This window comes from Lutjanus erythropterus, chromosome 17 (genome assembly GCF_056507025.1).
Source record: "Lutjanus erythropterus isolate fLutEry1 chromosome 17, fLutEry1.hap2, whole genome shotgun sequence".
In the NCBI taxonomy this organism is placed as follows: Eukaryota; Metazoa; Chordata; class Actinopteri; order Lutjaniformes; family Lutjanidae; genus Lutjanus; species Lutjanus erythropterus.
The window spans coordinates 14,551,178-14,577,843 of record NC_139333.1 but is presented as its reverse complement, the minus strand read 5'-3'; the positions used below and the strand labels follow the sequence as shown (position 1 = coordinate 14,577,843).

Genomic DNA, 26,666 nt, shown 5'->3' with positions numbered 1-26,666 from the left:
GCACGTCACTTAAGCAACTTTTAGGTGTGTAGCCTAAATATGTATTTTCACATCTTAAAAAGTTTTACAACAAATTAGAACTATCTTGTCTTGCAAAATAATCTGTTATATTGACAAACACCATATGTATAGGTTGCCTGGGTAGCTCAGTGGTGCAGCCCTTTCCTGCATCCTCATTCCACTCGCTCCCATTTCCTGTCATATCTTCAGCTGTCCTATCAATTACAGCCATAAAAATCCTCCCCAAAAAAACCCCCAAAAAACCCCAAAACAAACAAAAAAAAAAACATGTGTAATATAATAATATAATAAGACTTTGCCTCTCTGTACTATTACCTCTTCAGGCTTCTTCATCGATTTCACTGCTCAGATCTCAAACATATAAATATAAATAATAAATCACAATAAAAAGGCTGGGAACTACTGTCCCATATTATATCCCTAATAATCTATTTTATAGTAAGTAATAAATTAAGATTCCAGGCACTATATAAAGCATAAATTTGGACACGCAAACAAAATGGCAAAGGGTAAATATTGTTCCATGTAGTGATCCAGCCATGTGATGTAATGGGGCAGGAGTTTATAAGAGGCTTCACAAAATGTCTGTACATTTTTATAATTCATATTTTCTATTGAGTAGATCATTGTCAGTCTACAGTGATCTGCTTCTGCATTTATATTTCTGCAAGCTGTGTTATTTTAGAATTTGTTGCATAAAATGTGATAGCATAAGTTGGATTCTGTTTTTGTCACATGTTGTACTGTAAAACTCCTTGAATGCAATAATGTATGCTTAAAAGCTGTTCACTTTCTAAAAATAAGAACTTGATACAACTTTTTTTGACAATGTGAATTGCTTTGTGTAGTAATTAATTATAAAATTTATTTACATGACACTGATTTTATGCTTCATAATTATTTATTATATATGTGATTAAAATTACATTACAGGAGAACAGAGGTATAATAAAATACAGAATAAATAATCAAAGTTGTCTGTCATTTAACTGGATTCAGTGAAACACATTTTGTAAAAGACATTTTCCTGTACAATTCATTTCCAGAAAAAAAAAATCATCATACTACAGTAAAATACCTTTTGTTGTTCTAAAAACATAAACCTTGTTGCAACATTTTTATTACTTGACCTGAGTATGTTTAGTGCATTTATAAAATATAAATAAGGGCTTGAGAAGAGTGTTTAGAGCTGTAAGTCAGTTTGACTTTCAAGTACAATAATGAACAACTTCAACCACCCTGGTGACAACAGCCCTAACATCATGACAACAGCAACACTGAGGTAACAGGGACAGCTAACAAGAAGAAAAAGGATATTACAAAACTAGGCGCAGTTCCTGATGCAGGAGACGGCATGTCGCCAACTGTCTCTTTTAAGAAAGACCCGAATCTTGAAGTTTTGGCAAAGACCTGAACATCAGCACGGACTGATTTACTTCCACTCATTGTTACAACGGCCACCTGGAACCAAGATGAGTCTGACTTGCACAGCAGAGGGCCGCCCCGATCTCCCTGCAGATATAAAAGCAGAGGATTCATCATCAGTGAGGTCCTAACAGTCCTAATCTGAACATGTCAGTAACACTATGGTGACATTCATGACGCTTTGAGCCAGAGCTTTCTGATGAAACCATAAAACATTATGTGACTTTCAAGTTTCCTACAAATACTCTTAATAAACTGAGACTGACTGGGTTTGAAAGAGATTTTGGTTGCCTATGGACATCTCAACAATCAACTACAGTAAGGGCTCATAATATTTCATGTGGTTTCATGAGATATCATTGAACGTAATAAGGAAAGCGAAGTACTTAGTGATGCATCTATAAAATATTCCTCATCATAATGTTTCATTGTTGGCCGTAAGTAAAGTATAATTCATTTTTATGTATTTAAAACAATCAATGCTACATCATAAGTTATGTAAGATGCCAAAATGCAGAAAATTACAGGAAGATCTAGAGAGGGCAATATCTGAAAAAGTTGGATTGTGAATGCTGGCTGTTGAAAAGCTAATGCTACACTGCACTGCTGGATTTAAAAGTTGAATAATACCAGAAATGTGTGGAAAAATACAGAATATTTGAAGGTTTGTTTAAAACCTGACACTAAACTAAATTGCTGGCTTTAATTTGTATGAAAAAGCAGGTGAAGTAGTATGAACAGCTGGAAAAGGAATGAAAGATGCAAAATAAGTAAACTGGGAGCTTAACTGCATCGCGTCAGGCATGGCTGGGAGCTAAACTGCGTAGCTGTATGAACATTTAAGAACAAGTATGAACATTTTAAAGTTTAAATGAAGTTCATATTTGATTGTATGCATGAGTCAGGAGAGCTGAAAATGCACACAAAACTGTGAAAATGAAAAAGCTTTGAAGATTCTGTAGATTTTTATTTTAAACGAGGAAAATATTATTTATATTTAAAGTTATTATTTTGCAACATATGAGAGTTGTAAAAAAAATCTGAATGATAGCAAAAATGTTCTTATTGAGCTGTTTTGTTTTGTTGTTGTTGTTTTTTTAAATTAAGTTTGAAAAAAGTAGAACTATAATAATATATAATAATAAAAAAAAAATTCATAGAAGAAAATATGTTGCTTCCACTGGATTTTGGCATCTGACATAATTACTTATGATGCAGCATAGAGACTGTGTTTCAGTGTTGAACACACAGTTGTGTCAATGCCACTTCCTGTATGTTAAGCATATTAAGTGAAGTCACTCTGAACTGCACATAGCTTAATATTCTATCTGAAATAACTATATTAACTAAATATTTGACATGTAGGCCTAACATACATGCTTCATTTTTGTTATTTAACTGAGGGCGGTGCAGTAATAATATTGTGGCTTAACTTTATCAGTGGATGTTGCACAACAACCGGTGAACACCTTAACTGCGGAAACTTGTTTTTGTGCCACGTGGTGTGCTTGTGCAGTCCGGTTGGTGAGTGACATAGATGAAGGTCTGATAGTGATGCTGCAATAGCTGCACCTTGGTGTGCATCTATGCTGTGGTTTTTAGAGATCGACTGTCTTGATAGTGTTTATGCAGTGGTGGTTAATTTGGCCATATCAGCACCCATACGACAACTTTGTGCTTGCGTGCATGTGTGCGCTACTAATAATAATAGATGCGTCAATGTACTTTACTTAACAAATACAATGATACTGCATGGACCATTATAGCATACTATGAGTCATTGTGATTGTTGACTGATGTGTATAGGTTAATGTAGGTTGTTATAATGTATTATAAGCCCCACCATAAGCCAACCTCTAATGTATATCTAGTCAAGAGCATCCATAAGACACCTGCACTTACACATGATGTCTGTTGATATAGTGCGTCATAAAGCATTATGTGTATTCACGACAGCAGTCATGAACCATTATTATTTGCAATTCACTATAGATGTCTTCATCATTAGAAAGTGTTACCAGTATCTCTGCCCTAATGACATAGAAGACACATTTTATAAACATGGGTGAATATTAAATCTTTATTTTACCTGTTGAAGATCCATGGTGTAAGTGCAAATGTTCTCTGAGTCAGAAATATTCCCACAACTTGCCACTTGAGTTTCAATGTCACGAAGATCTGAGCCGGCTTTAACAGTGCCTAGAAAAATAATATTTAATTATTTATTTGTTTATGTATGTATTTAATTTATTCATCTATTCACATGAACAAAACAGTCTTTACAAATAATCAGTCCTTTCAAGATCTGACGAATACGAAAGAACACAAAAGCTTAACCAACCCTCACCTCTGCTCTTGCTCCCTGTCCCCCAGCCGGCCACCCAGCAGCGAGTTCCAGTGGGGAAGGACCTGGCATTGCTAATGTCCATACACACAGGCTGGATATAATCTCTGTAGCTGACTGGTTTAGCCAGCTGCAGCAGTGCAATATTGGAATCGGTCCCTTCGCTCACTTTAATGCTCACAACATCCAGAGACATTTCAAACTCTTCCAAGCCGTTTACTCGTCGCTGGCCCAGAAACACACTCCACTCACCAGCATCTGGATTGGGGCTGTCGGGAAAATAAAGATTTATTTCATTATCCATTCCTAATGTCTTTAATGAATTATCAATACACTGCTTTTATACTTACGTCGAGAAACATTGGGCAGATGTGAGGACAAACTTGTCAGCAATGAGGGTTCCTCCACAAGTGTAGACCCCATTTTTGTGGAGACTAACCATCCAGGGCCATGTTCCTTCAGGTACAACACCACTGTCACCTACAGCACGATTGCTCACGGGAGCTTTGCCACATACAGATCCTGAATGAGAATAATTGATAAATTAAGAGAAGCAGAAATAAATTACAGAAGAAAGCAAAAATAATCAATATTCTAAATTCTAACAGTGGAAAAAAAAGACTATTTCGGGGTACTCACTTGCAGGAATGGTTACAGTTTGAGGGTTAATTGTTGGTCTTGTTGTTGGGGGAATGGGAAGACCAGGACAGGTGTAGCTGCTGTCAGCGTCCAGCCCACTGGAGGTGAACTGGACAAAGCCTGGCTTATCAGAGCTGATGTGGGAGTTGATCCAGGACTGGTAACGGGACACTCTGGAGTAGACTCCTGGCAGATTGGGCCGAGCACAGCCAAAACCAAAACTAACAACTCCAGACTGGATCCAGATGTTGCCCTGTTTGCTGACCATTGGGCCTCCTGAGTCACCCTGAGGACACAGAGAGGAGACGTCTGAGGATTTCAGGACATCCTAAAGACGTTTATCAACAAGTAACATGTTAAATGAAGCAGCCTACCTGACATGAGTCTTTGCCTCCTGCCAGAACACCAGCACATATCATGTTGTCTGTGACTGTACCGACTCCATTCAGACAGTTACACTGTCTGTTTCCCAGAACTGGAACCTCCACCTCTTGTAGAGTTTGAGGGAACGGCAATGACACTGAGGAGCAACAAGAACAGACACAATTCACACATCCACCTGCTGGTTATAAGAGACCTGAACGCTGCACTCAGACAAAACAACAAGCAGACTCACCTCCCTCCTGGACTGCGCCCCAGCCGGTGACCCAGCTGTCAGTACCGTTGTTGAACACACTGTCACTGGCTGCCAGACACACAGGTCTGATGTAGTCTGTGAATTCAACTGGTGAGGAGAGTCTGAGCAGAGCGATGTCATTGTCGCTGGTGCTGCTATCATAGTTTGGATGCAGAATGATTGTGGAAACAGTTCTGGACACTTGGTTTGGGTTTGTGCCCTGCAGGTTCTCACGGCCCAGAGAAATCTGCCATCTAAATGTACTCGTACTGAAGGAAAAATGACAGAATGTGTTGGTCTGAGGAAGAATGTGCAGTAAAAGTCAGACTGTAGACTGAAACACTGCAACTTTTATATGTCTGATATCACAGTCACCCACCTGGAGAAGCAGTGAGCAGCAGACATCACCCACTCTCTGTTGATGAGGGAACCACCACAAACATGGCCACCAAATCTCTGCAGACTAACCTGCCAGGGCCAACTTCCAGCTGGAGCATCTTCACCTCCAACTATCCTGGTGTTCAGAGGAGTGATGCCACACACTGCAAACAAATGTAAGTGGATTCTAAATTACCCACGCTAACCCTCAAACAAAAATAATAGAGTATGTTGAAACTACTAATCTTAGAAACCTGCTTGTGAGAGCTGACCTTCCACCACTGACCCAGCCCCATTTTGTACAGACTATTCCTCAAAGTAATTACAGATGTGGTAACTGCCCACAAGGACAGTTTTACATTCAAAACTGTTACCATCAGTCACCCACAAACAGGAAAACCTTTCAACATCAAGGACGTATAACAACATGAAACTGCAACAAAATGATATATATGTTCAAACACATGGGAAAAAGTACCAAACAACTTAAAACAAGAATGTCTGACATTTGGTACCATCACAGTAGAAACTCAGTTGCAGTGCATTTCACACAAGCTTCTTGGAAAATTTGCATGTTCAGTAAAAGTACTGTCGTATTAAGAATACTTACATTCAGCACTCGACATGGTAGGTGATGGACCTGTTGTTTTAGATACTAGATCTGTAGTTGTAACATCTGGACCTTCAGTATGACTGGTAGGAGTAGCGGCACTTGTAGTGGTAGTAGTAATTGTAACAACAGGAGGTGGTGGTAGACCAGGACAGGTGTAGCTGCTGTCAGCATCCAGCCCACTGGAGGTGAACTGGACAAAGCCTGGCTTATCAGAGCTGATGTGGGAGTTGATCCAGGACTGGTAACGGGACACTCTGGAGTAGACTCCTGGCAGATTGGGCCGAGCACAGCCAAAACCAAAACTAACAACTCCAGACTGGATCCAGATGTTGCCCTGTTTGCTGACCATTGGACCTCCTGAGTCACCCTGAGGACACAGAGAGGAGACGTCTGAGGATTTCAGGACATCCTAAACAAATTTCTCAACATGTGACAAGTTACCAGAAGCAGCCTACCTGACATGAGTCTTTGCCTCCTGCCAGAACACCAGCACAGATCATGTTGTCTGTGACTGTACCGACTCCATTCAGACAGTTACACTGTCTGTTTCCCAGAACTGGAACCTCCACCTCTTGTAGAGTTTGAGGGAACGGCAATGACACTGAGGAGCAACAAGAACAGACACAATTCACACATCCACCTGCTGGTTATAAGAGACCTGAACGCTGCACTCAGACAAAACAACAAGCAGACTCACCTCCCTCCTGGACTGCGCCCCAGCCGGTGACCCAGCTGTCAGTACCGTTGTTGAACACACTGTCACTGGCTGCCAGACACACAGGTCTGATGTAGTCTGTGAATTCAACTGGTGAGGACAGTCTGAGCAGAGCGATGTCATTGTTGCTGGTGCTGCTATCATAGTTTGGATGCAGAATGATTCTGGAAACAGATCTCGACACTTGGTTTGGGTTTGTGCCCTGAAGGTTCTCACGGCCCAGAGAAATCTGCCATCTAAATGTACTCGTACTGAAGGAAAAATGACAGAATGTGTTGGTTTGAGGAAGAATGTGCAGTAAAATTCAGACTGTAGACTGAAACACTGCAACTTTTATATGTCTGATATCACAGTCACCCACCTGGAGAAGCAGTGAGCAGCAGACATCACCCACTCTCTGTTGATGAGGGAACCACCACAAACATGGCCACCAAATCTCTGCAGACTAACCTGCCAGGGCCAACTTCCAGCTGGAGCATCTTCACCTCCAACTATCCTGGTGTTCAGAGGAGTGATGCCACACACTGCAAACAAATGTAAGTGGATTCTAAATTACCCATGCTTACCCCAAAACAAAAATAATAGAGTATGTTGAAACTATTAATCTTAGAAACCTGCTTGTGAGAGCTGACCTTCCACCACTGACCCAGCCCCATTTTGTACAGACTATTCCTCAAAGTAATTACAGATGTGGTAACTGCCCACAAGGACAGTTTTACATTCAAAACTGTTACCGTCAGTCACCCACAAACAGGAAAACCTTTCAACATCAAGCACATATAACAACATGAAACTGCAACAAAATGATTTGTATGTTCAAACACATGGGAAAAAGTACCAAACAACTTAAAACAAGAATGTCTGACCACAGAAGCAACATTTGGTACCATCACGATAGAAACTCAGTTGCAGTGCATTTCACACACGCTTCTTGGAAAATTTGCATGTTCAGTAAAAGTACTGTCGTATTAAGAATACTTACATTCAGCACTCGACATGGTAGGTGATGGACCTGTTGTTTTAGATACTAGATCTGTAGTTGTAACATCTGGACCTTCAGTATGACTGGTAGGAGTAGCGGCACTTGTAGTGGTAGTAGTAATTGTAACAACAGGAGGTGGTGGTAGACCAGGACAGGTGTAGCTGCTGTCAGCATCCAGCCCACTGGAGGTGAACTGGACAAAGCCTGGCTTATCAGAGCTGATGTGGGAGTTGATCCAGGACTGGTAACGGGACACTCTGGAGTAGACTCCTGGCAGATTGGGCCGAGCACAGCCAAAACCAAAACTAACAACTCCAGACTGGATCCAGATGTTGCCCTGTTTGCTGACCATTGGACCTCCTGAGTCACCCTGAGGACACAGAGAGGAGACGTCTGAGGATTTCAGGACATCCTAAACAAATTTCTCAACACGTGACGAGTTACCAGAAGCAGCCTACCTGACATGAGTCTTTGCCTCCTGCCAGAACACCAGCACAGATCATGTTGTCTGTGACTGTACCGACTCCATTCAGACAGTTACACTGTCTGTTTCCCAGAACTGGAACCTCCACCTCTTGTAGAGTTTGGGGGAACGGCAATGACACTGAGGGAGCAACAAGAACAGACACAATTCACACATCCACCTGCTGGTTATAAGAGACCTGAACGCTGCACTCAGACAAAACAACAAGCAGACTCACCTCCCTCCTGGACTGCGCCCCAGCCGGTGACCCAGCTGTCAGTACCGTTGTTGAACACACTGTCACTGGCTGCCAGACACACAGGTCTGATGTAGTCTGTGAATTCAACTGGTGAGGACAGTCTGAGCAGAGCGATGTCATTGTCGCTGGTGCTGCTATCATAGTTTGGATGCAGAATGATTCTGGAAACAGTTCTGGACACTTGGTTTGGGTTTGTGCCCTGAAGGTTCTCACGGCCCAGAGAAATCTGCCATCTAGACGTACTCGTACTGAAGGAAAAATGACAGAATGTGTTGGTCTGAGGAAGAATGTGCAGTAAAAGTCAGACTGTAGACTGAAACACTGCAACTTTTATATGTATGATATCACAGTCACCCACCTGGAGAAGCAGTGAGCAGCAGACATCACCCACTCTCTGTTGATGAGGGAACCACCACAAACATGGCCACCAAATCTCTGCAGACTAACCTGCCAGGGCCAACTTCCAGCTGGAGCATCTTCACCTCCAACTATCCTGGTGTTCAGAGGAGTGATGCCACACACTGCAAACAAATGTGATGCAATAAGTGGATCTGAAATTAAGCATTAATTCATAAACACAAAAATTTCTTGCAGTAATCATGCTGTTACCATTTCTCCCACATGGATCAGACCAAGAGACACTGAGACAAATGGGGTGAAAGCAACACACAGACTGCATTTGTTTTCACTGGACATGTGTCCATTTTCCTACAAACAAACACTAATGCCATCAGAATAATCTCAAATATAGTGTGGATATGAATCTCATTGGGACTTGAATAGTCCGCAAACTAGTTCAGCCAGCCAATTACACTCCACTGCTTTACTCGCATAGTATTCTCCTGTCACTGCAAGATATATCAACACCCTCTTTTAGCATGGAGGTGCAATTAATGGCATACTATACAGCATTTTCTTAAAAATTCAATAGTCTCATACAAACATAATCCTTGTAAATCATCACTTATGACCCATTAGAAGTGTGTGGTAGTGGCTGTATTTGCAGAGAACCTGCCCTCTGCCTGTATTTTCTTATTTTCACATGTTTTCTGTACTTGTCATGCTTCTGGTCTTCAGCCTTTGGACAGTGGTGTGTAGCCCCCAGCTAATACAATGCCCAGATTTTGAGGTCAGGACTCTATGAAAACATAGCAGTCAACTGAAATGTTTAGAAATGTTGTCTTTCATAGAGTCATTTTAATACTGAGACCAGGGGGCATCCAAAGCATGACTTTTAAAATATCACATATAGTGACTTTCATAAATAACTAAAGTGAACAATTTGTGAAGAGTGGACCAGAAAAATAAGAAACCGCATAAATCTGGAGATGAATGAGGTGAAGGGGGGATGAAAGTTGTCAATTCATGTCTGTTTTAAAAGTTGGTTGATTGTTTATTGATTGCATTAACAAGAGACAAAATTACACCACTATTAAGTAAACTGTCATATTCAGAGTACTTACAGTCAGCACTTGACATGGATGATGATGAATCTGTGGTTTTAGACACTGGATCAGTAGTAGTAGTAACAACAGGTGGAGCAGGTAGACCAGGACAGGTGTAGCTGCTGTCAGCATCCAGCCCACAGGAGGTGAACTGGACAAAGCCTGGCTTATCAGAGCTGATGTGGGAGTTGATCCAGGACTGGTAACGGGACACTCTGGAGTAGACTCCTGGCAGATTGGGCCGAGCACAGCCAAAACCAAAACTAACAACTCCAGACTGGATCCAGATGTTGCCCTGTTTGCTGACCATTGGACCTCCTGAGTCACCCTGAGGACACAGAGAGGAGACGTCTGAGGATTTCAGGACATCCTAAAGACGTTTCTCAACACGTGACAAGTTACCAGAAGCAGCCTACCTGACATGAGTCTTTGCCTCCTGCCAGAACACCAGCACAGATCATGTTGTCTGTGACTGTACCGACTCCATTCAGACAGTTACACTGTCTGTTTCCCAGAACTGGAACCTCCACCTCTTGTAGAGTTTGAGGGAACGGCAATGACACTGAGGAGCAACAAGAACAGACACAATTCACACATCCACCTGCTGGTTATAAGAGACCTGAACGCTGCACTCAGACAAAACAACAAGCAGACTCACCTCCCTCCTGGACTGCGCCCCAGCCGGTGACCCAGCTGTCAGTACCATTGTTGAACACACTGTCACTGGCTGCCAGACACACAGGTCTGATGTAGTCTGTGAATTCCACTGGTGAGGAGAGTCTGAGCAGAGCGATGTCATTGTCGCTGGTGCTGCTATCATAGTTTGGATGCAGAATGATTGTGGAAACAGCTCTGGACACTTGGTTTGGGTTTGTGCCCTGCAGGTTTTCACGGCCCAGAGAAATCTGCCATCTAAACGTACTCGTACTGAAGGAAAAATGACAGAATGTGTTGGTCTGAGGAAGAATGTGCAGTAAAAGTCAGACTGTAGACTGAAACACTGCAACTTTTATATGTATGATATCACAGTCACCCACCTGGAGAAGCAGTGAGCAGCAGACATCACCCACTCTCTGTTGATGAGGGAACCACCACAAACATGGCCACCAAACCTTTGCAGACTAACCTGCCAGGGCCAACTTCCAGCTGGAGCATCTTCACCTCCAACTATCCTGGTGTTCAGAGGAGTGATGCCACACACTGCAAACAAATGTGATTCATTAAGTGGATACTTTTTGAACTATTGTGGTCCATGCCCAAAAATTCATATATTCTGGAGATGCACTGATAAACTTGCTTCATAAAGTGATCTAAAAATCTAAAATGTTAATTAAATATCTTAATAGTTCAAGCCTGCATGTAACATTTTAGTAATTTTTTCATGTTAGTCACTCTTAGATGCAGTATTACAGAGGACTCCATGACAGAAATCTACCATTGACCCCTGTCATAAAGAAGTACCGTCTACAAATGGGAGTTTTTCTCCACAATGTCATTTTTCATTTTACCACTGGATGGTGCTAAAGGGTTTGATAGACTTATTTTCAAAGGAGTGACCATTGAATTGTCAGCGTTGGATGGAAAAAGAATTGCCAGGATCAAACTGATGAAAGGATATGAAGGTATAAAAATTAATGTATTGAAAAGTTGATTAACTTATCTTATTTCTGTTGTTATTATATCAGGTGCTGTATTTTACATTTACCCCTTATACACTTTTAATACTCTACTTTTTTTTTATTCTTATTTTACTTTGGCAAACACTGATACAGTCATTTTCTTTATTAATTATTATTACTGTTCTATCTTATCATATTTATGAGTTGTATGTATAACATAAACTGACATGCATCTTCAAAATTCTGTGATAGTTTACTTACATTCAGCACTTGAAACTGTGGATGGTAAATCTGTGGTTGTAACATCTGGAGCTAAAGTACCAGCAACAGTACCAGTCGTATTAGTAGCAGTAGTAGTAGCAGTAACAACAGGAGGTGGTGGTAGACCAGGACAGGTGTAGCTACTGTCAGCATCCAGCCCACTGGATGTGAACTGGACAAAGCCTGGCTTATCAGAGCTGATGTGGGAGTTGATCCAGGACTGGTAACGGGACACTCTGGAGTAGACTCCTGGCAGATTGGGCCGAGCACAGCCAAAACCAAAACTAACAACTCCAGACTGGATCCAGATGTTGCCCTGTTTGCTGACCATTGGGCCCCCTGAGTCACCCTGAGGACACAGAGAGGAGACGTCTGAGGATTTCAGGACATCCTAAACAAATTTCTCAACACGTGACAAGTTACCAGAAGCAGCCTACCTGACATGAGTCTTTGCCTCCTGCCAGAACACCAGCACAGATCATGTTGTCTGTGACTGTACCGACTCCATTCAGACAGTTACACTGTCTGTTTCCCAGAACTGGAACCTCCACCTCTTGTAGAGTTTGAGGGAACGGCAATGACACTGAGGAGCAACAAGAACAGACACAATTCACACATCCACCTGCTGGTTATAAGAGACCTGAACGCTGCACTCAGACAAAACAACAAGCAGACTCACCTCCCTCCTGGACTGCGCCCCAGCCGGTGACCCAGCTGTCAGTACCGTTGTTGAACACACTGTCACTGGCTGCCAGACACACAGGTCTGATGTAGTCTGTGAATTCAACTGGTGAGGAGAGTCTGAGCAGAGCGATGTCATTGTCGCTGGTGCTGCTATCATAGTTTGGATGCAGAATGATTCTGGAAACAGTTCTGGACACTTGGTTTGGGTTTGTGCCCTGCAGGTTCTCACGGCCCAGAGAAATCTGCCATCTAAACGTACTTGTACTGAAGGAAAAATGACAGAATGTGTTGGTTTGAGGAAGAATGTGCAGTAAAAGTCAGACTGTAGACTGAAACACTGCAACTTTTATATGTCTGATATCACAGTCACCCACCTGGAGAAGCAGTGAGCAGCAGACATCACCCACTCTCTGTTGATGAGGGAACCACCACAAACATGGCCACCAAATCTCTGCAGACTAACCTGCCAGGGCCAACTTCCAGCTGGAGCATCTTCACCTCCAACTATCCTGGTGTTCAGAGGAGTGATGCCACACACTGCAAACAAATGTGATTCATTAAGTGGATACTTTTTGAACTATTGTGGTCCATGCCCAAAAATTCATATATTCTGGAGATGCACTGATAAACTTGCTTTATAAAGTGATCTAAAAATCTAAAATGTTAATTAAATATCTTAATAGTTCAAGCCTGCATGTAACATTTTAGTAATTTTTTCATGTTAGTCACTCCTAGATGCAGTATTACAGAGGACTCCATGACAGAAATCTACCATTGACCCCTGTCGTAAAGAAGTACCGTCTACAAATGGGAGTTTTTCTCCACAATGTCATTTTTCATTTTACCACTGGATGGTGCTAAAGGGTTTGATAGACTTATTTTCAAAGGAGTGACCATTGAATTGTCAGCGTCGGATGGAAAAAGAATTGCCAGGATCAAACTGATGAAAGGATATGAAGGTATAAAAATTAATGTATTGAAAAGTTGATTAACTTATCTTATTTCTGTTGTTATTATATCAGGTGCTGTATTTTACATTTACCCCTCATACACTTTTAATACTCTACTTTTTTTTAATTCTTATTTTACTTTGGCAAACACTGATACAGTCATTTTCTTTATTAATTATTATTACTGTTCTATCTTATCATATTTATGAGTTGTATGTATAACATAAACTGACATGCATCTTCAAAATTCTGTGATAGTTTACTTACATTCAGCACTTGAAACTGTGGATGGTAAATCTGTGGTTGTAACATCTGGAGCTAAAGTACCAGCAACAGTACCAGTCGTAGTAGTTGCAGTAGTATTAGTAGCAGTAGTAGTAGCAGTAACAACAGGAGGTGGAGCAGGTAGACCAGGACAGGTGTAGCTACTGTCAGCATCCAGCCCACTGGAGGTGAACTGGACAAAGCCTGGCTTATCAGAGCTGACGTGGGAGTTGATCCAGGACTGGTAACGGGACACTCTGGAGTAGACTCCTGGCAGATTGGGCCGAGCACAGCCAAAACCAAAACTAACAACTCCAGACTGGATCCAGATGTTGCCCTGTTGGCTCACCATGGGGCCTCCCGAGTCACCCTGAGGACACAGAGAGGAGATGTCAGCACCAAAATCAACTTTATTGGCCAGGTGTGTTGACATTACAGTGACTTGGACTTCTATTTCCAAGTCTTTCTATACCTAATATACATTGTCGAGATCAAATGCACAGTGTGACAACCATACAACTATCATTTACAAGCAAGAGGTATGAAAATAAACACATGCTTTAACAACAACTGGACAAGATTCATACAATGTCTCTATTCAGATTAAATAAGATGGAAGAGGGAACACATTTACCAGCCAAGTAGCAAATTGAATGAAGCAGCCTACCTGACATGAGTCTTTGCCTCCTGCCAGAACACCAGCACAGATCATGTTGTCTGTGACTGTACCGACTCCATTCAGACAGTTACACTGTCTGTTTCCCAGAACTGGAACCTCCACCTCTTGTAGAGTTTGAGGGGAGGGAAGCGGCACTGAAACACAAGGCCATTAAATGATATTTCAAACACATATGTCCTTTCAGTGTTTTGTGGAACAACAAAATGAAAAATATTCATTCTTAATATGAGAAACTCCCCCAAAGGTAGAATTTCCACCAACCAAGACTGTAAAGCTCATGTGCAAAAAAGGGCAACTGTTACCCTGTGATAGACACATAAGATGCTTTTTAAATAAGAAATATGATGGTCTTGAATTTCAGGTTTTTACAAAGTTACTTTCTTTTTAACAGACCTATGAGTAAAATCCTCACCTCCCTCCTGGACTGCGCCCCAGCCGGTGACCCAGCTGTCAGTACCGTTGTTGAACACACTGTCACTGGCTGCCAGACACACAGGTCTGATGTAGTCTGTGAATTCCACTGGTGAGGAGAGTCTGAGCAGAGCGATGTCGTTGTCGCTGGTGCTGCTATCATAGTTTGGATGCAGAATGATTCTGGAAACAGTTCTGGACACTTGGTTTGGGTTTGTGCCCTCCTGATTCTGCCGACCCAAGAAAATTTCCCACCTAAATGTGCTCACACTGTTTCAAGAAAAAGTTAAAGAAAAGGAAATTAATGTTCACAAAGAAACTGAGATTAAACAAAAAAAAAACAGCCCTTTTGTAACACATTTCTTGTGAACATTTTTTGCTTTGTTTACAAAGAAGTAACAAATAAGCATAAAATGAGATGCCACTATGACCATATGGCTTTTTAATTTACCATATTCATAGAAAAAACAATGTACTTAATCATAATTTGAAAAATGTCCCTAAAGTTAAAAGTAACATCTTGAAAAGTGTAACTGGAAGTTGTAGGTGAGACATTATTCTATCTTTGACTGTGTTGCACCAACTAAGGTTAATTTAATATAACTTCAGAATAGTTCTGCTCAGAGTTAAGCAAAATTAGGTTCAAAATAAGTTAATCAAGATTTAAAATTAAGCAGAGCTCTGTTGCATAATTAAAAACTAATCCCAGTGCAGTAAATCAAAATGTATTGACAAAACCAAAATTAACTAGAGTTAGATCATTATGGACATGCCAAAGTAAAATAATTAAATGAATAAAAATACATTTGAGCTGCTGTCAGGCCAAGTGAGTTTAAGAGGGGGTTGGGGGAACCACTGCTCTGTATTCTGAAACAAAACAAACAAACCATTGTTTGCTACCTAGCTGAAAAGTTAACAAAACAACTCATCGTTTGCATGCTAGCTTAAATATGACAAAATGTTACATCATTTGCCAGCTCCCTAAAAAGTTAACAAAAAATTACATTGTTTTGGTGACCAGCTAAAATATTAACAAAACATGACTTTGTTTGCTAACTGGCTAAGATGTAAAAAATGTGCTACATTGTTTCCTGGCTAGCTAAAATGTTAGTTAGCCTACTCATGACAACTTGAGAAACTTGTTGGCTGAATTAATGAAGCAATATGAGCAGCAACTAGAAGACTGAGCCGCATCATAAAACTGCTGCTTGTGTGGTCAGACATTCATAAAACTCGTTGAGTCTGTCCCCAGCTTTCAAGGAACTTGATTATTTTGTTCAACCCATCTCAAAAGTGCAGGCTTTTTAAATGTTAAACCTCCTAAGTTTAAAGTTAATGCTAGATCACAGTTGGAGTTTAAGGTTTTGGTGCAACAGAATTAAATTTAATTTAGGTTTAGAGTAAGTAAAAACTAAACTGAGGATTAAACAAGGTTTGAATGAATCTTTCTTAATTTTAAGATAGTTTTAATGTTTGGTGCAACATAATTTACAGTTAAGCCATGATTTAATCTGGTTTAAAAATGAATCCTTGTTGGTGCAACCCAGCCTAATTATAATACTTTCATAATCACCTTTTATAGATAATCACTAACCTTGTGAAGCAGTGAGCAGCAGACATCACCCACTCTCTGTTGATGAGGGAACCACCACAAACATGGCCACCAAACCTGTGCAGACTAACCTGCCAGGGCCAACTTCCAGCTGGAGCATCTTCACCTCCAACTATCCTGTTGTTGATGGTGGTTGTTCCACAAACTGGAGAGATTAAATACACACTCTAACTATTGAAGCAAGACTTAGAAATTTAGGTTTTAATCACAATACACTTAAAAGTACTGACCTTCCGCACTGGAAGCAACTACAGCTGGTGTTTTGGTTACCAGATCTGTTGTTGTAACATCTGGTCTTGCAGTACCAGTAACAGCAGTAACAGGAGGTGGAGCAGGTAGACCAGGACAGGTGTAGCTGCTGTCAGCATCCAGCCCACTGGAGGTGAACTGGACAAAGCCTGGCTTATCAGAGCTGATGTGGGAGTTGATCCAGGACTGGTAACGGGACACTCTGGAGTAGACTCCTGGCAGATTGGGCCGAGCACAACCAAAACCAAAACTAACAACTCCAGACTGGATCCAGATGTTGCCCTGTTTGCTGACCATTGGGCCTCCTGAGTCACCCTGAGGACACAGAGAGGAGACGTCTGAGGATTTCAGGACATCCTAAACAAATTTCTCAACACGTGACAAGTTACCAGAAGCAGCCTACCTGACATGAGTCTTTGCCTCCTGCCAGAACACCAGCACAGATCATGTTGTCTGTGACTGTACCGACTCCATTCAGACAGTTACACTGTCTGTTTCCCAGAACTGGAACCTCCACTTCTTGTAGAGCTTGAGGGGGGGGCAGCGGCACTGCATAATATGGTAAAAGAAATATTTAGTATTTGTTATTTATTTAATTGCAACAGACTGAAGAATTCTTTCATAGATCAATTGATCCTGTTGCTAAACCAAAACCAGTGAGCAATACAATAATGGTGGCATATATGTTTAATTGCAAGCAGTTACTATAAGATTACTTTAAAACATAGTGCTTCATAGGCAGTTCTGTCATGAAACAGATATCCTGAGTCTGTACAGCTACAATAGATCATAATCCTCACCTCCCTCCTGGACTGCGCCCCAGCCGGTGACCCAGCTGTCAGTACCGTTGTTGAACACACTGTCACTGGCTGCCAGACACACAGGTCTGATGTAGTCTGTGAATTCAACTGGTGAGGAGAGTCTGAGCAGAGCGATGTCATTGTCGCTGGTGTCTCTGTCATAGTTTGGATGACGAATAACTTTAGACACCCGTCTAACCTCCTCGTTAGGGTTTCTCCCTTCCTGGTTCTGGCGACCCAAGAAAATCCTCCAGCCGCTAGTGCTCAACCTAAGAGAGGATATAAATATATATACTGTGAAATAAACAGCACTTTTGCCAGTAACAGGACATCCAAATATAAATAGAAAACTTCTCCCTACCTGGAGAAGCAGTGAGCAGCAGACATCACCCACTCTCTGTTGATGAGGGAACCACCACAAACATGGCCGCCAAACCTGTGCAGACTAACCTGCCAGGGCCAACTTCCTGGTTCTGCATCCTCTCCTCCAACTATCCTGTTATTGAGTGGAGTGGTTCCACACACTGCAAACAAATGTACATCACTAATTTATTTGAAATGTGTGAGTGAACAGTTGGTTGGTTCAACTTAATATGTTAAGCTTATTTAACATATTTCCTCAAGTTCAGTTAACTTAATCGGCTAAGTCAGATAAAAATTATTCCCCCTAAGTTTAGTTAATTCACATATTAAAGCTGAACCAAGTCAAAATTATTTACAGTGCACAAATAAAGTTTTGTGTTGAGGCTGTTTACATTTAATGTTTACGTTGAGTGTGAAAATTGACAGATTTACAGTGTATCTTTTCTCTGCTTATTATTTAACAGGAGGGATTTTAAGGAGAATAATGCTCTGATCCTTGTCTTGTTTATTTTAGTTGCTAGTAATTTTGCTGATTTGATAATTTAAGCTGTAACTTCTGTCTCTCCAGTATTATATTCAATATAAGACTGAAACCCATAATGTAAGTTAGAAGTTTGAATGATGTAAACAGTTATTCTTCAGTCGTAAAAAACATATCTGAAGTTATTTTTAGCCATTCAATCATATAAATGCTATATATAAAGGCAGCAAATGATGAATTAACTTATTGTCTACTCACCCTCTGCACTTGCGGCTGGTGTTTCAGGTGTTGTAGATGCGCATCCACACGCTGGAGCCTGTGTGCTGGTGGGAGGTGGTGGTAGACCAGGACAGGTGTAGCTACTGTCAGCATCCAGCCCACTGGAGGTGAACTGGACAAAGCCTGGCTTATCAGAGCTGATGTGGGAGTTGATCCAGGACTGGTAACGGGACACTCTGGAGTAGACTCCTGGCAGATTGGGCCGAGCACAGCCAAAACCAAAACTAACAACTCCAGACTGGATCCAGATGTTGCCCTGTTTGCTGACCATTGGACCTCCTGAGTCACCCTGAGGACACAGAGAGGAGACGTCTGAGGATTTCAGGACATCCTAAACAAATTTCTCAACACGTGACAAGTTACCAGAAGCAGCCTACCTGACATGAGTCTTTGCCTCCTGCCAGAACACCAGCACAGATCATGTTGTCTGTGACTGTACCGACTCCATTCAGACAGTTACACTGTCTGTTTCCCAGAACTGGAACCTCCACTTCTTGTAAAGCTTGAGGCGGGGGCAGCGGCACTGAAACACAAGGCCATTAAACAATATTATCAACAAGCAACATATGCTCTTTCAATGTTTTCTATAGCAAGAAAAATCGGTGTGTATTTTTAACAAACTCCAAGAGTGTAAAGTTCATGTCTGAATGGACCCTTCCTAAACCCCGCCCCTTTTTAGTCTGCGCTCCAGTTGAGCAGTTAGCTAATGTTATCAAAAGGCAAGCTAACTAGAAAGCTAATGTAAGAATAATGCAAGCAAAGTAGCTAGGTAATGATTGCTGTAGATTAGTCAGTGGCTTATTAACATTAGATAACTTAGGATGTAAATATGTCATTTTTTTATGGGTCTCCCAGCAAAATCTTTTAACCATCTTCAAAATATGTTTTTCCTTTCAAGTGGACAACCCTACCACATGGCATATTTGAGTACAACTAATAGGAAAGTAGAAAGTTGATGAAAGCACCAAGCTTACTCAACTGTGACTGGAGCAGAGAGGCGGGACTTAGGAAGGGTCAATTAACTATTTGAAATTAGATTTATTACAATATGTGTGTAAAAGTGCAACTTGTAACACTGTGACTTTTCCATGTGACTTTCTTTTCACAGTGAGCATTTGGTGGATCACTTCCTATGGTCTTCAAATTTCTCATTTTCAAAAGTTACTTGTTATTTTAATAAACCTCCTCACCTCCCTCCTGGACTGCGCCCCAGCCGGTGACCCAGCTGTCAGTACCGTTGTTGAACACACTGTCACTGGCTGCCAGACACACAGGTCTGATGTAGTCTGTGAATTCCACTGGTGAGGAGAGTCTGAGCAGAGCGATGTCGTTGTCGCTGGTGCTGCTGTCATATGCTGGATGTAAGACAAGCTCAGCAACACTTCTGGACACTTCGTTTGGGTTTGTGCCCTGCTGGTTCTGTCGACCCAACACGATGGTCCATCCTGCTGGGTCTGAGCTGAAAGTAAAGTGTAATATGAGATATAAAAAGTTTGTGTATCTCAGGTAAAAAAAAAAAAAAAAAGAAGTATACTTAATCTAATGTAATTTAAGAATACAGAAATTATTAGAAGTATATTTGTACTTTTAGGGGGTTTCGTTTGAAGTATATTTAGAGTGTACTTTTTTAAAAAAGTGCTTTTCAAAATACGTAGCCATCATTATGTTAAGTTTCCATTTACTAAAAATATATACAAATTCTGTAGTACTGAAAGTGGTATTTCAGCATACTTACAAGAAGTGTATTCTGAACTGTACTTTTAAAAAGTATTAAAACTTAAAAACTACTAAATACAAATATTCAAAAATAAAAATACGTATAGTTGCTAGTTAGTTTATTTTTGAAAAGTTATTTTCAAGTCCTTTGTAATACACCATAATGCTTTATTAAAGTGAATTTTAAATTCATTTTATTAGAAGTGTATATAAGAATGCTTAGCAAAAGTGCACCGGTTTATTTAAAGCTATACTTCAGTGTACTTTGAAAAATTAGCACAGGCAAGATCAATTTTAATTTCAATATGAAGCATGTACATTCATACATACACAGTCATATATTTTAAGTCTAAGTCTAAGTATAGTTGAAGTTGTTCCACTTAAGTGCATACAGGTACACTAAATACACTTAAAACTGTATTTCTCTACAGTTTAATTACAACTAAATTATACTTAGTACACAATTAGTTGTTCCTACATATATATAATATTTAAAATATTGAATATTGATGCCAGCCTTCTTAGAGAAATGCTGATGAAACCCCAGATCTGACTGGATCGTTTCTAGACTACGTGGAGGCTTCAATCACCCACCTGAAGAAGCAGTGAGCGGCAGACATCACCCACTCTTTGTTAATGAGGGAACCACCACAAACATGGCCACCAAATCTCTGCAGACTGGCCTGCCAGGGCCAACTCCCAGGTGGAGCATCTTCACCTCCAACTATCCTGGTGTTGAGTGGAGCAGTGCCACATACTGGAAAAGAGATCATCAGGGCTTCAGAGGCAAAATTATTCATCAAGATTAGTCTTCCACATTGTACTATAGATAATTTAGAAAACCAATGTAAAAATGTGGACATAGCATGAAATCTAGAGATTCACACTGATACCAAATGTTTTCAACTCACCATCAAGCTGAGCATGTGATTCTGGGAAAGTGACAACACAAATAGTCATATCAGTCATCATATCATCTCATATGAATCTGAGCAGTCCTAGCAAAGGCCACAAAAGACCAGAGACTGATTTTGTTTCTGTTGTTGCACATAAACAAAAGCACAGCTTGTTTTTATGCAATCTGTGTCCTGTTTGGGAAGCACTTCCTAATATGACTTTATCATAGCTTTATATGTTTAAAATATAAATAAATATATTAATGGCTTTATTACTATGTAATAAAAAATAACTTGGTTTGACAGGTCATGAAAGAAGCAGTTTGTAAATCATGAAAAAAAATACTCATAGGTTTTTCATTATCTAGTAAATCACATTATCAGCTGTTATAAAAGTCAATAAAGTCATTAATGAGGGATCATAGGTGTCTCATGTTCCAATAAGACAACAGCAAAAGTTGCTCAGGCATCTGCAACTGTAGATGTTAAGTTTTTGCACATTGTACATTTGAATAAATTATTATAAATGCATCTTTGTCCTGATGTTCTACCTTTCTCAATATGTTAGTGGTTGTTGATTGGAGGGATTTTCCTGATTAACTTAAAGCTAAAAACTAAAAAAAAAGACAAAGTAAACACAAGAATTGTCCTTATGACTCTCACAACATTAGTAAAATATTTATCAATAATTAATGAAGTAGTTACAGCTAACATTTTTATAAAGAGTGCTGAAAAGTGGTCCCCTTTTTGTGTTATTGTAATCACAGTGTTACAGTGTTCAGTGTACCAATCAATAATTCCATACGACATGTGTAGAATTACAAAATAATTGTCACATTAAATTTAAAGTCCTGCAGAAATGAATGAATAAAATGAAATACAACTGCCTTTAAATTAAATAAGATTATCATGAGATTGTAACTGTACTTCAAAAGGGCCTTCAAAATTCAGTTTCAGTCCATCTATTGATGCTAAATAAGAAGGAAAACTGGCTTTCAGAAGCTGACATTTTCATCTATGGGAGAAAAAGTTCTAAACTTCTATTTACTACTATGTTATTTCATAATTTTATTTTTAATCTCGTGTTTATAATAATTTCAAATCCATTGCTTATATACAAATCTCTGCCTCAAAAATGTTTATTCTATCCAGGATCTATGAGTTTCATAGATCCACAGGTAGGTCAATATATACCATTTTAATAAGCCTTGTTTAAATTATTGCATTAATTGCAGCAAATCAAGTGCGACTTACCTGCACATAACAGGCTCGCCAGAGTCAATATGCAGATCCACTTCCTGAAAGCCATTGTGCGACTGCACAGCTCTGGTCTGTCGCTCTTTATATACCTGCTGTGACCTGTCACCTGGCACAAGGTGTACCTCCCCCAGGAGGCACCCCACACCATGTCCAATAAGTTGAACAGCTTCCTTGTTCCTTTTGCTTCTTTTTTTTTTTTTTTTTAGAAAAAAATTAAAGTAATCCAGTAATTTATTCATTTATTACAGCCTATAGGCCAGTGTACTATATGTCCTTTAACTGTAAGAATTAAAGGGGTGGTGAGGATAGTTGGCTAAACACACAAAGTGTAAAATAGATATCAGATTTCATTTTCTCTTGCTTGTATGTGATATCTGGAATAAACTGAGTGACTATGATTATGATTATGAGTTTGTGGTTTTAATGCCAAAGAACTGCCCTTGCACAGTCTTTCACAGCTCAGTAGAACTTGATTGTTGCATAAATACTGAAGCCGTCCTTCTGTGTCCCCATCAAAGGCGTGGACAAACCAGTCCTCACATTTAGACTTTTGCAAACCCAGCGTGAGAGAGTGCAAATGCCTAACATGTCCCTGGGTTGAGAAACAGCCAGCAACATTTTTTTGACAGAGGATAAGTGTCTGTTTTCTTTGTTTGTAGAACTGTTTGTATTTCAGCACCACTCACTTACTATTTACAGGTAAAATAGTATTTCAGAGACAAAAGACTTCCTGGTTATGTCACTGCTGTCACTTGCCGACAACATGGTGTTAATATTCAAGTTACTCTTGATACTGATTTATCACTCATTATTTAAAAACACATATATTACTAATGCTATTAATCAGATCTCACAGCATATATCTACAGTATGATGTCAGCTGACTGAATTATTAGTAATACATGTTTCATTGTGGTGGCTGAATAAATCAAAACAAGTTTATTCTCAATTCACAGCATAAACCACTGCCATCAGTCATCAAAATTAAAAATAACAGTTATCAGACAGAGGTTACTGGGGGGTTTGCTGGGCAGGAAGTGAAGATAAGTGCGTCATTCACACAAGTACTTTGTTATTATGTCCACCAGCACCTTTGTGCTACATCTCATCACTGATAACTTGTACTTGTCTTTCAGTGAAGTTACTGAACAACACAACAAATGAAGGAAAAAAAAAGCGAAGGAATTTAAACAGAACCGTGAAAAGGTCTCACTGGCATGTTGCTGATGTGGTTTACGTAACAAAAAACAATACTACAAAGGTGCCTAAACATTCATATTATGGCTGCAACCTTTAAACCTCATCCATCATTTTCTGTGTGGTCTTGAAGAGCAAATATGCATTTTGACAGTGAGGAGAAAGACCTTTTCAATTGCAGTTATATAACATCTCAAAACAACACAGCATTCTATGTGAGTGGTTGATATGTTTCTACATCGTTTTTCTCAGTGAAACTGGGATTAACACTGTGCCCATAAGTGTAACCTAAAGGCATAATTACTTAATTTACCATCTGCACTGTAAAATAAACCATTTGTATTAACTTTTAAAAAGTTAGTGTCAGTTATTATAATACTTCATAATTGCTGGTGAGTCACTGATATTTTTTGGAGGGAAGGTATTATAATTCTTGTAGTTGTAATGCATTAGAACCATTTTATAATGCATTATAACCACCGCTATAATGAATTATCATGCGATTATATTATTATATTATATGAGATTATAAAATTATTATAAAGTGTTACAACTATGTTTTTTTTTTGGGAAACATTACATTTGTGAAATGTAAATGTCCATCATGAAGTTGTTCATCATCAAAAGGTTTTCAGCACTCAGTAGTTATAAGCACTCATACTCACTCATATTGCTTTATAACAGCAATTTTGACATGTTATACAGCATTTTGTAAGAGTATCATAATACTTCATGATTGCTGGTCACTCACTGCCTTTTTGTTTGGCAAGGAGTGGAATATAACTTGTATAGTTGTAATGCATTGTAACAATTTTATATGGCATTATTATCCCTGTTATAATACATTATAATGATATTAGAAGTTAAGACTGGCCATTGGTGTGTTAAATAAAGAAATTCCTGAGGTATGAGCAAATATGATCTGGTTGTAGAATCTAACTATTGTTTTCTCCAAGTAATGTGAAAAATAAAATATTAAATCTATGCAAGAACAATACACAAAATATTCAGTCAAATTAATTATTGTTAATTAATTAATTTGTTTGACAGGTCATAACAGATATTGTGTACTCCTATTTGACACAACTTTTTCATGATAAACCAACAGAATTACATTTTATTAACATTTTATTTTATAATACATTATTTATAATCACATTGTAATGCGTTATAAAATAATGTCAGTAAGTGATTCTAAAGTATTATGACACTCCGTCTTATAAGTCATTATAAAAGCCTTTATGTGTAATGATTTTGGTGGTTATAAAGCATTATAAATATGAATGAGTGTTTGTAACTATAAAAATACATTGCTTTTATCACAGTTTAATATATTATGAATATATTTAACATGCACTATAGACACGAGTGTCATAGAAAATGTTACTGATTATTCCTTCAGTATCGTTGAGACATTCAAAGCATGATTTGGTCTCACATATATTCTTGTCCTGAAAACCAAGTTTGCTTGATTGTACAAATACTGTGTTGTACTGTACTGCAGTACTGTGGTGAAAAGCATCAACACTGCAGAACTGATTATGACTCACCTGAAGAACTGAAGTGAAGATTTTTGATAAATTTGACTCACAAATCTGGAAACTCTTAAAGCAGATTTGCGCATCTACATGTCAAATAAAGCAAGTTCAGGATATTTTCTCGCTACTTTAATTCAGGTCCTGGAAAAGGAAACCTTATGTTCACAGTTTTACCAGACCAGGTCTGTGGTAGAAGTAAAACAAGCTAAAATCAAAATGATCTGGTCATCACATGTAAAGAAGAGAAGCAGCCTTGTCATGATGACCTGAGGGGTCAAACATGACAACTGACTGAGTCACTGGTTATTACAAATTAACAAAAGTTTGTGGAAAAATACCTTATGAGGAAGTAAACTGCGTGAGTGGGGACATGAGAAAAATGGCTAAGAATAACAATAGAAGTTAAAATTAGACAAGAAAGTCAGTCTAGTTTGTTTGAGAAACTTCTTTCCAAAATGCCATCTGTCCACACTGCAAGTCAACCGGTGACGAGGAACACTACACAAAAGCTGCTGACAAAACCTGTTTTAGGGCTGTAAGTTACTTCATGCAAGTATCAAAAATGTTTGTTATGTAAGTGCGCTAACAGATCTAGACATCACCACCTCATTTGCATTTTTTAAGAACTGCGCCATCTACTTTTTGCATAATATTGTGCTTTTAGGCGCTTTATTTTACCATCTACTTTCTAAGTTCATCTGCAGTGTTTATCTGCAATGCCATACATAGTAGGATAATATTTTACAAGTAAAGAGTCACATTTCCCAGGTCAGAAAATGCTTGTTTTCTGTGTGTCGCATCGCTTGACTGAGTTCTGATCTTTGCTTTTTTATTTAACAAGGCGGTGTATTAGCTTAATATTTGAACCCTGTTGGACTTTGTACTCAGTTCCCAGTAAATTAAGATAAAATAAGATTGTGTACCATGGAGACACTTTTATGCTTAGCATGCAGCTCTGCCTTTTCATGTCATGTTTGGAACAATAAATGGGGAGAAAATTCATAATATCAACTCACACTCTAAGCTAACATCCAAATCTAATATGGACCATGGAAAGTTAATAAATTAATCAATTCTATCATCCTACATGAGTGTTGATTGTACAAAGACTCAATGTCCAAATCAGCCAAAACCAGGCCCAGCCAGAATCATTAATCAAGATCTATTCTCATTCCACTGACAGTGAGCCAGAGGAAGTCATTCCTGCCTGTGGCCATTATAGTTTCCAACTCCTCCCTCAGAGTGTCAGACACTGAGTCAACAGACTCATCCTTGGACTTATTTCACCCCCATCAGCAGCTATAACCCCATAATGTATTCACTTTATATATTTTCAACTGAGCACAAATTACTGACATTATAAGCATTTTGTGCAATTGCGTAATAGTCTGTGTAATAATTCAACTGTCCAATACATACAGTATTATTTACACTGTTCTATATTGGAGCATGATGCACATTTTTGCTGTACTAACATTCCTATTTATTCTTCTTTTTTCTCCTATTT

The 26,666-nt window shown here is 39.4% G+C and overlaps 3 protein-coding genes across 3 annotated transcripts; all 3 read right to left on the bottom strand.

The window, feature by feature from the left end:
• Positions 1-273: 273 nt before the first annotated feature.
• Positions 274-4,309, bottom strand: LOC146311947 (prostasin-like). Its single transcript, XM_084740593.1, has 4 exons — positions 4,141-4,309; positions 3,794-4,059; positions 3,536-3,645; positions 274-1,533 (listed from the first exon to the last, which is right to left on the bottom strand). The coding sequence occupies exons 1-4, from the start codon at positions 4,230-4,232 to the stop codon at positions 1,282-1,284; spliced, it is 720 nt and encodes a 239-aa protein (XP_084596719.1). The 5' UTR covers positions 4,233-4,309; the 3' UTR covers positions 274-1,281.
• Positions 4,310-4,391: 82 nt separating this feature from the next.
• LOC146311946 (uncharacterized) lies at positions 4,392-17,172 on the bottom strand. The gene is made up of 26 exons (XM_084741537.1): positions 17,033-17,172; positions 16,611-16,944; positions 16,363-16,525; positions 14,770-15,038; positions 14,346-14,491; positions 13,682-14,048; positions 12,839-13,001; positions 12,460-12,728; positions 12,218-12,363; positions 11,781-12,129; positions 10,938-11,100; positions 10,559-10,827; positions 10,317-10,462; positions 9,919-10,228; positions 8,814-8,976; positions 8,435-8,703; positions 8,192-8,337; positions 7,734-8,103; positions 7,113-7,275; positions 6,734-7,002; positions 6,492-6,637; positions 6,034-6,403; positions 5,425-5,587; positions 5,046-5,314; positions 4,804-4,949; positions 4,392-4,715 (listed from the first exon to the last, which is right to left on the bottom strand). Exons 1-26 carry the CDS (start codon positions 17,075-17,077, stop codon positions 4,392-4,394), a joined length of 5,937 nt encoding a protein of 1,978 aa, XP_084597663.1. The 5' UTR covers positions 17,078-17,172.
• Positions 17,173-17,406: 234 nt separating this feature from the next.
• Positions 17,407-22,487, bottom strand: LOC146311945 (serine protease 33). The gene is made up of 8 exons (XM_084741536.1): positions 22,419-22,487; positions 21,180-21,200; positions 20,863-21,025; positions 19,743-20,011; positions 18,930-19,075; positions 18,532-18,841; positions 17,791-17,953; positions 17,407-17,698 (listed from the first exon to the last, which is right to left on the bottom strand). Exons 1-8 carry the CDS (start codon positions 22,471-22,473, stop codon positions 17,407-17,409), a joined length of 1,419 nt encoding a protein of 472 aa, XP_084597662.1. The 5' UTR covers positions 22,474-22,487.
• Between the last annotated feature and the right edge of the window lie 4,179 nt (positions 22,488-26,666).

What these genes read in the sequence shown, in the direction of transcription:
- LOC146311947 (XM_084740593.1), bottom strand. Translation starts at nt 4,232, where the DNA reads ATGGTTAGTCTCCACAAAAATGGGGTCTACACTTGTGGAGGAACCCTC. An exon ending in TCTGCCCAATGTTTCTCGAC is followed by an intron (nt 4,060 to 4,140) that starts GTAAGTATAAAA and finishes TTTTCCCGACAG; the next exon opens with CCCCAATCCAGATGCTGGTG. An exon ending in ACACCATGGATCTTCAACAG is followed by an intron (nt 1,534 to 3,535) that starts GTAAAATAAAGA and finishes TTATATCTGCAG; the next exon opens with GGAGATCGGGGCGGCCCTCT.
- LOC146311946 (XM_084741537.1), bottom strand. Translation starts at nt 17,077, where the DNA reads ATGATCTGTGCTGGTGTTCTGGCAGGAGGCAAAGACTCATGTCAG. An exon ending in AGTTGCTTCCAGTGCGGAAG is followed by an intron (nt 16,526 to 16,610) that starts GTCAGTACTTTT and finishes TAATCTCTCCAG; the next exon opens with TTTGTGGAACAACCACCATC. An exon ending in TACCATGTCGAGTGCTGAAT is followed by an intron (nt 7,276 to 7,733) that starts GTAAGTATTCTT and finishes ATTTGTTTGCAG; the next exon opens with TGTGTGGCATCACTCCTCTG.
- LOC146311945 (XM_084741536.1), bottom strand. Translation starts at nt 22,473, where the DNA reads ATGGCTTTCAGGAAGTGGATCTGCATATTGACTCTGGCGAGCCTGTTA. An exon ending in GGCGAGCCTGTTATGTGCAG is followed by an intron (nt 21,201 to 22,418) that starts GTAAGTCGCACT and finishes TCACTTTCCCAG; the next exon opens with AATCACATGCTCAGCTTGAT. An exon ending in GCCGCTCACTGCTTCTTCAG is followed by an intron (nt 20,012 to 20,862) that starts GTGGGTGATTGA and finishes CTTTACTTTCAG; the next exon opens with CTCAGACCCAGCAGGATGGA.